Source organism: Gopherus evgoodei, chromosome 11 (assembly GCF_007399415.2).
Source record: "Gopherus evgoodei ecotype Sinaloan lineage chromosome 11, rGopEvg1_v1.p, whole genome shotgun sequence".
In the NCBI taxonomy this organism is placed as follows: domain Eukaryota; kingdom Metazoa; phylum Chordata; order Testudines; family Testudinidae; genus Gopherus; species Gopherus evgoodei.
Window position 1 is genome coordinate 15,320,480 of NC_044332.1, and position 10,096 is coordinate 15,330,575.

Here is a 10,096-nt window from a genome sequence, read left to right on the forward strand (position 1 = left end):
TCACTCATTTTCACTGGACTAGGGCAGGGGGTTGGGGAAGCTCTTGCTGAGGGTGTGGGCTCTCAGGTGGAGCCAGGGTTGAGGGGTTTGGGGTGCAGAAGGGGGCTCCGAGCTGGGACTGATGGTTTCAGCGTGTGAGAGGGGGTTCTGACTGGGGCAGGGGGTTGGGGTGTGGGAGTAGGGTTGTGGTGCGGGCTCCAGGAGGGAGTTTGGGTGCGGGAGGGGGATCAGGGCTGGGGGTTGGGGCACAAGAGGGAGTTTGGGGTGCCTTCGGTGGCTCTCTGGAAGCAGCGGCATGTCCCTTGGCTCCTAGGTGCAGGGGCAGTCAGGCGACTCTTTGCACTGCCTGTGTCCACAGATGCCGCCTCTGCAGCACCCACTGGCCACAGTTCCCAGCTGTGGGAGCTGTGGAGCTGGTGCGCGGAACAGGGGCAGCGTGCGGAACCCCACGGCCGTCCCCCTGCCTAGGAGCTGAGGGACATGTTGCCACTTCCACGGAGCTGGGTAGCAGGGGCGGTTCCAGGCCCCAGCATGCCAAGTGCGTACTCTGCCGGTTGCCGGGAGGGCGGCAGGCAGGGTGCCTTTGACAGCACGCCTGCGGAGGGTCCGCTAGTCCCACAGCTTTGGTGGACCTCCCGCAGACGTGCCTGCAGAGGGTCCGCTGGCCCCGCGGCTCCACCGAAGCCACAGAACCAGCTGACCCTTAGCAGGCACGCCTGCGGGAGGTCCACCGGAGCCGCGGGACCAGAGGACCCTCCGCAGGCACGCCTGCGGGAGGTCCACCGGAGCCGCAGGACCAGAGGACCCTCCGCAGGCACGCCTGAGGGAGGTCCACCGGAGCCGCGGGACCGGCGAGCGGCAGAGTGCCCCCTGCGGCATGACGCTGTGCTTGGGGCGGCGAAATGTCTAGAGCCGCCCCTCTGGGTAGGGAGCCTGTCAGCCCCACACTAAACTGACTTTTAATGGCCAGGTCTGCAGCGCTGACAGGAGCTGCCAGGGTCCCTTTTTGACTAGGTGTTCCAATCGAAAACCAGACACCTGGCAACTCTACTAGGACAGTTTACATCAGCTGAGGATCTGGAGGAAAATTTTCAAACATATTGAAAGTCCAGATGTTTAAAGGTATTTTAATGCTTACAACTGCAAATAGGTGCCTAAGGAGATTTACTTGCATCTTATTTGCATCTTAAGCACTTGTATACCTTTAAAAATCTGGCTCTAAATGCCTGCGTCACTTTGGAAAAATGGGTTTAGACTCCTGAGTCACGTAGGTGCTTTTGAAAATGGCCCATTTCCCCGTCTTCCATGATTCACACTCACACTCATTATGATTTACTCCATGATAATACTGACATGCAATGAGAATCTCCGTTATATGCTTTGAGAAACAACAATTTTCTTTTTTTCCTTCAGGAATGGCTGGGACAATATATTTTCTTGCTGATCTCCTGGTACCAACAAAGGCCAAGTTCCCAGCATTTGAGCTATAAAACCCTTTGTAGCAGTTCCCTGCACTCCCACTACACTCCGCATCCGTTGGACAAGGAGATGGAGCTTGCTTGAGTCTCTTTTCAAACTCATCTCTTGTAAAGTTCTGTTGTTGATGGTTCCAGTTCTTTTCCATATTTAAAATTTTTCTAGTGCTCTTTTTGCTTTGTTCAGAATTTAAAAAAACCCATGTTTTTTGTTTATTGGTTCCTAAAGATGGGAAATGTACAGTATTTTATTGGATATGCAAACTCAGAGCTTTGCTATTTTATGCATCTGAATTCCAGGGAGACATTTTCTTCTATTAACGTAACTTTGTCATGAGTAACAGGGATAGAAGCTTAGAGTATTGTCTTTGGAAAACAAAAGATGAAATCTTACGATTATTACCTCCTATTGGCACCTAGGTATTCCCTCTCCTAATCATGGAGGTAGGCAGTACTAACTGAGCTGCTCCTTGGGCAGCTGACTGTGATGGACTGTGGAGACAGAAGTTATTTCTTATGCCATCCTCTTGGCAGACTGAAACTGTCACAGCTATCACTGACATGCCAGAGTCCTCTCTCAAACCTCCCACCTTTCTGCTTTATAAGCAGACTGTGCTTCACTCTTTGTGCATTTTTCAGTGACAAGAATATATAATCCATAACCTATTGTGCAGATTCACCATATTCTGCTAAACGCTACAGGAGAAAACCTTCAGTCACTGAAAGTGTCAGTTCAAAAGAGTTGAGTTACTGCCAAGTGTGATCTTTCAAGTTCAGTTTTGAAAGCTTTCTGCGGTCTTGACTTAAAATTATATGTAACGTTGCAGCTGTTAGCCTGGTGAACCAGGCCTGGAAACAGAAGTTGTGGGAAAAGAAACCGATTTCAGTAAGTTTTGTTAGTGTTTAATCTGTTATATTTGTAGCTTTACTGGCTTCTTAATACCTCCTACTTCTTTAATCAGCTTCCATGAACCTTAGTAACTCGGCTCACTTGTTACTACTCATTGTAGCCTGATACATGAACAAGAATCCATCTGAAAAGTAGCTGGGAAATCTGCCCAAATTGGTATTGATCGAATACCTTGTCCAGTCAATGGACTAGATCCTCGTTGGCTGTAAATTGGAATTAATCCATTGATGGAGCTTCACTCACTTACACCTGCTGAGGATCTGTCCTAGTAAACACTTGTCCTGCTAACGAATGTGCTCTGGTAAAGGAGCACTCTCCATTAGCTGCTGGATTCCTGAACCTGCTTCTTGGCTCTTCCATTGGCTGCTGGATGAGACCTCCTATTCCTCACCTTCCCCCAGGCCTGAAGAAAGGTGGAAATGGTTTTGATAGTTCAAGGCTGCTGATAGTGAGTAGCGAGAAACACTAATAGAGCCTAAAGACTGCATCTCTCTTAGAAAATCATCTCCAGCTCACTTATGTGAACTGCCTGAGCAAGCAGCGTAAACTGTATTCTGCACAGACTCCTTTGCCACTGCAGGCAGTGCTTTCGTTGACTTTCTCACTAAAGGTTTCAGCACTGATTGTGTGGACAGCTAATTAGAAAAATTGGAAACACAGTGGAGCTAATTAACTGTTTGCTGGGTGTCCCAGTTAAAAGCATCAAGCTCATTTGGACTAGCTCAGACTCTCACTGCAGTGTTTCTGAGTTTTTAACACTGCGGTGAATAACCAAAAAAGAAAAAAAAGGGACCTCCAGGAAGGAGGATTTGAGTAATTGAATAGTTCTGGAGAAGTGCTAAAGATGAAGCCTACTGTAAGTTAACTTGCATCTTGCCTGTAGTGACAACTGATTTGAGACCCCGTCTTGGTGTTTTGGATTTCTGTTAAAGAGAATTCCTATTAAAGAAAGCGTTCTTGCAGCCTGTTGCACAGAGTTTTCCAGCAGCATGTTTGCTGTTGTGCTTGGACATGTACTACTTGAAAAGAGCTGGGGACATGGTGTACAACGCTTAGGTTGAAAGCTGTTTAATAAAATGCTGAAACACGCAAGTTGTAGGTCCTTTTTTCTTAATCCTGTTCACTGGTAATGCCCCATAATTGTAGCGTGACAGGGCAGTGTTTGCCAACAGCTGCTGAGACTCTACTGTGGTGGGCTCAATTAGAAAGACCCAAATGGAACCTGTTTGTAGCTTGCTGCAGACATGACATGAATGCCTGCAAAGAGAAGTCCACCTGTTGCTTCACAGAAGTGTGTGAATTTGTCAGTTTTGCCAGCTAACGCCCATCACCGTGGCTCCCTGGTCACAGCCATCAAATATTGGCTTTATTGCGAGCCTCTGAATACGGCATTTCCAACACACTATTATCTCACGTCTGGCTTTCCTTAAAGCCCCAGCTTCTGTAGCTGAGAGATCTCAGGTTTCATTCTGAAAAGTTTTTAGCCCTCGTGGTTTGTCAAAAAGCCTGAAAACATGACTTGAGTTTGACTGAAGGGCTCAGAAAGCAAATAAAAAAGGAATCCAAAACTTATATTGTGAATCTCACGGTTTGAACACTACTGTCCTGATTTGCTAGGGGGAGGAGAAGGTATCTGACTCATTTTTGAACATTTAGGATTGTCAACACTGTGACCGTAACAGCGCTGGTTTGTAGATACAGTACCCACATGGACCTGCATACTAGTCCCCTATCACTGCCACTGGGGGCCCAACTACAGCTTACAAGAGATTTGCATGGCTGAGCTCCAACTCCTCTTTCCCCAGTTTAGTTTGGCTTGCTCCAGTAACCATAAGGCCCATAGAATATCAGGGTTGGAAGGGACCTCAGAAGGTATCTAGTCCAACCCCCTGCTCAAAGCAGGATTGCTGGTTGTTGCTTTTTGCAATCTAAACTGGAGAATACAAAAACCGAGTAGTTGGTCCTTTCTCCTTGGTGATAAATAATGTTCTGAGGCTTTGTTTTGCTTGCCTCTTATCCAGCTTGGCCTTTTCTGTCCTGTTTGTGAAGGGGGAATGGAACTGCTCTCACTCCGTCTATTTAGCATCTGCCGCCCCACCCCCACCAAATAAAACATGGGTTTTATTTTATTCTTAAGACGACTCTCTCATTTCAGCTCTGTGTATTCTGTACCCCCTGTGGCTTTCACATAAACCCAGGCCTGAACTAGTCTTTATTCTGGCAAAACTCCCTTGTAAGCAGTATTGCTTTTTACAGACTGTGCACTCTTTAAAGGGAATCCATCCATTTGAATCACCTGTTCCCATTCTAGTTTAAAGTAGTGCTTTCGCTGTCAAGCGATTAAGAAAATTAACTGTGATTAATCGCACTGTTAATAATAGAATACCATTTATTTAAATAGGTTTGGATGTTTTCTACATTTTCAAATATACTGATTTCAATTACAACACAGAATGCAAAGTGTACAGTACTCACTTTATATTTATTTTTGATTACAAGTATTTGCACCATAAAAAAACAGAAATAGTATTTTAATTCACTAATACAAGTACTGTAGTGCAATCTCTTTATCGTGAAAATTGAACTTACAAATGTAGAATTATATACAAAAAAACTGCATTCGATATCAAATTTTAGAGCCTGCAAGTCCACTCAGTCCTAATTCTTCTTAAGCCACTCGCTCAGATGAACAAGTTTGTTTACATTTGCAGGAGATAATTCTGCCTGTTTCTTGTTTACAATGTCATCTGACAGTGAGAACAGGTGTTCTCATGGCACTGTGGAAGCCGGCATCACAAGATATTTACATGCCAGATTCATATGTCCCTTCATGCTTCAACCACCATTCCAGGGGACATGCGTCCATCCTGATGATGGGTTCTACTCAATAAGAATCCAAAACTCTCTGTGTGTATGTGTGCGTGCGCGCACGCGCGCACATACACGCTCTGGGCAATGGGGGCTGTTTAAAATATATTTTTCTGTTTTCTTTACAAGCTACTTGAGGAGCATGCTGGTCAGATACACAAACTTCAACAAGTTAGTTTACCAACAAATCAAGTGGAATGTCCCATTCAGAAAATGCAACTGGTTTTCACTTGGCCTCCATCCTAACTTAACTTGTGTTCAGCTTATACGTATGACCAGGACTGTCAACATGAAAAACGCATGTAGTATTGTTAGCCACGAACCATCCTTGGTTGTCCAATCCCCCATCAAGAGGCAACCATCACTAGACTTAGACTATCTTAGACTATCACTGCTGTTAGAAAGCAGCAAGCACAATTATGAAAGAGGTGAAATCAAGATAGAGGGAGCGTCTTGGGGAGGGACAGACCTCCGATTGCTGCTCATGGCCATCTAGTTTAATTTCCCATTTCAGCATTATATTAACTTTTCATAGGCACATAAATTGCAATCTATACTGACTAAGTCAGTGGTCAATGTTCTAGCACCACATGAATAAGGGTTAGAGAAACGTTTGTGAGGCATCATACCATTATGCGAGCAAAGGTATAGCTCCTTTGATAAACTAGTTTATAAACCAGCACCACAATCATGTAATATATTTTAGGTGATGGAGCTTGGCTCTCTTTGAAAACACTTAAGACTAATATGGTCCACAGCAAACTTTGTGCCTTAAATTTTGTACAGTCATACTGATATATTTACGAATATGAATTACATATTACACACACAAAGCTTTGTTTAAAGGACATAAAGGTTACAGAGTCAAACACTCAGAAGTTAGGAAATGCCTGTGCACCCTTAATTCAGCCCCCTTTGTGTATGCATTATGACACAGTCTCAATTACATGGTCACATACTAGTTTTCCATAGGACCCCTGCCTCAAACAGTGCACAGGATGGAATAAGCAGCGATTTGATATTTTGTTTTCTCATTGTTCAATGTATGACTTCGGGTCTTATTTACTGCTCACTATTCAAACCGTGGCTCCTGATGGGATTTCTCTACACAATCACTACAGTATCTTAGAACTTCACAAACATTAATATATTTAACTTCAGAACATCCCCATGAGATGAGTGAGTGGTATTATCCCTGTTGCACAGATGGGTAACTGAGACAGAGACTCAAAGCATTCAAAAGTGTCCATTAATTTTGGGTGCCCCGCTGAGATGCTCAAGTCCTGATTTCTCAGAACACTGAGTGTTATTTAGCACTTCATATGTTCTGTTCCTGGGGGAATTCTGTGCCACTGTGCAAGCACAGAATTAACATCCCCCGCACTATAACTGATTCTGATGGGGAGGTGAAGGAAAGCTCCAGTTACACCTTTCACCCACCAGGGGCAGATGTGGTGCCAGAAGAGAGGGCAGCTGGCTGACTGGCCAGAGCAGCCAGCTGCAGAGAGGTAGGGAGCAGAAGCTGCCTTCCTCATAGCTCCCTGCTCATGGGGTCAGGTGAGGAGGCACGGGATGGGGGGGGCACACAGGGAGTGGAACATGGGGCTGCTGGGGGGAGTTACACAGACTGGGGTCCAGAAGGGCTAATGGGGAGGACATACTGTGGCAGAGGCACAGGAGCTAGTAGGGTGACAATAATGAGCCAGGGACTGGATAGGAGCAGGGGTGCAGGGCCATATGGGGATAGGAGGTGGCTGAATGGGGTTGCAGGGCCACATGGGGACAGGGACAGCTATGCCTGGCTGAATGGGGAGTGGGGGTGCAGGACTGCCCAGGGACATGTACAGATATGCCTGACTGAATGGGGAGTGAGGGTGCAGGACCACCCAGGGACATGTACAGATATGCCTGGCTGAATGGGGAGTGGTGGTGCAGGGACACACGGGGATAGGATCAGATGTGCCTGACAAAGGGACAGACTGAGGTCAGCCAGGGTCTGCATAGGGGAGACTCTCCAGCCACCTAACAATCCCTCCCCTGCAAAAAAAACCTGTTCTTTACTTCTCCCACCCACATCCAATAATCCTCCAGGTTCACGCCCAGGCTCCGTCCTCTCCCTCAGCTCCTCCATTACTCCTGACTCCTCCAAGCCTTTGCACTGCTTCTGAGGGGTGCAGGAAATACATTTCTGTATTGTAGCTTAAATGAATTACTCAAAGTTCTCCTCCCAGCCAGGGAAGCCCTGAGAGCCCAGGAGAGACTCCCTTAATTCATTTCTTTGCCCGGTGCCACACCCCAGAGTCTCAATTACAGGATAAGTCCTGGTATAGCTTGGTCAAATGTGAGTGGTTTTTCACAGGAACAACAAATGGAATATCCCTGACACCACAGCAACTACCCTGCCAAATGAAATTCCTACTCCAAAACATGGGGTGCTAGATCTTCACAAGGAAAGGTTGCAAGAGGTTTGTTTTTAGCATGAACAAAGCAACATCCTCCTCTCACCCCCTCCCCCCCATTAATTCTCTGATGTGGCTGAACTATTTTAGCTGAAGCTTTCCAAACAAAGGTAAACCTGAGGCAGTCACCTGGCATGGAAAATATCAGCCCAAATAGTTAAAGTTTGACAAAGGCAACTGAAAACAAGATCTTATACTGGGAATGCCACAAAATCTTAAAACTAGACAATGATACCAGCTCTGGCCATAATATATAGGAGGGGTTAAAGCCTGAATAGAAGTCAATGAGAGTTTTGTCATTGACTTCAGGGGAATCATGATTTCATCCCCAGTATTGAAAGCACCCTGTTGAGGTGCTAGAATTGTGCAGCTTACCCTCTTGGAGAAGCCTTATAAAAATAGTGGTATGTATATCATTTGCTTTTTGTGTGTGTGTGTTTTCATATTTCTATTGTGCTGCATATTTGCCTACAGCAGTAGCTTAAAAATCTAGAAGTGTTATTTTTAAAAAGATAGAAGCTCTCTCTTACCACAGTCTTAGCATATAAGGTGAGACTGGAAATTGATGCACGTCAATATTCTGCTAAAGAGCCAAACTTCAAAAGACATTTTAACCTTTATTTTATTTAAGTCGACACACAGCCGGCATGCAATTATGAGGCTTTCTACACAGTATGGATGCTAAGGCCTCAAGCCTGTATATTGTTCCTAAAATGCAGAAGAGTATGGAGAACTGTTTGTTTTGCTCTGCAAACATGTTCATCCCGGTACGTGGGGGTATATCACAGGCAAAAAGGCATATTTTCATGGAAGGCATGTTAAAATATTGGCAGGGGTGATTATAGAAGAGGGAAGTTTTCCCTCCAGTAGATGGCAATAGAGTTCAATTGTTTTAGTGCTATGACCGAGCACAAAGACAATGTTTGCTATTCTGGTTTGCAAATTTCACAATTAAAACTTGCCAAGTTCATTTGGCTTTTTGCTTCAAAAAATACCCCGTGGCACTGGAAATAATGTTTATGCATTTGTGAATTCTGCTATCACTAATAACCACCGGGGAATATCAGCTGTGGTATAAGCAGGTCCAAAGCCATTGACTTCAATGGGAGTTTTACCTCCTTCCAGTGAGGTTGAATTTATCCCACTAACTGAAACAATGGATCACCACAACCAATTTATACATTGTTTGGGTCAGTTCTAAGCAGGAAACATGCCAACACAGCCTGGTGACACATGGAAATAAAAATTTTGCTGGGGGGAAAGAATGTCTATTACATGGCTTAGAATTTTTATCTCTCTAGTCTGTTCCATCCAGGAATGTCCAAGCCATTTACAAATATTTAATTAAGCATCAAACCATGGTTTGCCAAGGGATAGATGGCATGATAGAGCTAGCAATATAACCTATGAGTTTTAAATCCTAGTTTCTTTTAACCACTGTATACCACTCTTTTCAATTTGATAACACTAATCAAATTTGCTCTAACTCTGCCCCCTAGCAGCTATCACGTTGAAAAGAAAATTAAAAGAAACTTAACAGATTAGATATAGGCAAAGGCCAGGCTATGACACAATACTGAACTGTGCAAAAATAAGAAGAGTTTGGTTCTCTTTAAATCTTGAAACAGGATTAGTGCCTGCTGTCTTAAACTGGCAAGAATAATTGCTACATGCATGCAAGATTTTTCCTGTGCTGCCATGAACATCCTCCATCACAAATCCCTGAATTCTTCCGATTGTTCTAACAAAGGATGACAACAGGCAACTGAAAATGTCTTTACTTCCTAGAGGAAGACTGTTCCCATCTTAATCTCGCTCTTTCTCCTTCCCTGCCTTTGCACACACATGATGGGAATGGGATTTCTGTTGGGAAAACATACCCCTAAGCGGGGGAATAGTGAAGAATGTAATTACTTTGTTATCCTGGGACCATAATATGCCAATTGCTACATTTAATGAGGAATTCTGATGGCACAGTTTAGCCTCTGGTTACCATACTTTATTTTTTAAAATTCCTTCTTCTGCTCCTTCAGCACTGATTTCAGAAACTCTGAGTCCTGATTTCTTGAAAATGATTATAACTCTCAAAACATTAAGGGCAGAGACCTAAAACCAATAGCACTAACTGAAGAAATAGGTAGGAGTCTAGTTGAGAGGGCCTAGATGACTAGAGTAAATGTTCTTTCCTGTGTTACTAATTGGATGTTATTGAAGTCTACTGTTGTTTTCCCACTGATGTTATATAAGGGTATGTCTGCACTACAGGATTATTCCAATTTTACATAAACCGGTTTTTGGAAACAAATTGTATAAAGTCGAGTGCACGCGGCCACACTAAGCACATTAATTCGGCGGTGTGCGTCCATGTACCGAGGCTAGCGTCA

General features: G+C 44.5%; 1 protein-coding gene across 2 annotated transcripts in view; it reads left to right on the forward strand.

The window, feature by feature from the left end:
- Window positions 1-3,477, forward strand: part of LANCL1 (LanC like 1) — a 29,186-nt gene extending 25,709 nt beyond the window's left edge. For both annotated transcript variants that reach the window (XM_030580069.1, XM_030580070.1), the window contains exon 10: window positions 1,414-3,477. In XM_030580069.1, coding sequence (XP_030435929.1) covers window positions 1,414-1,490 — 77 coding nt within the window. In that variant the 3' untranslated portion in view covers window positions 1,491-3,477. The remainder of the gene's footprint in view (window positions 1-1,413) is intronic.
- The last annotated feature ends 6,619 nt before the right edge of the window (window positions 3,478-10,096 follow it).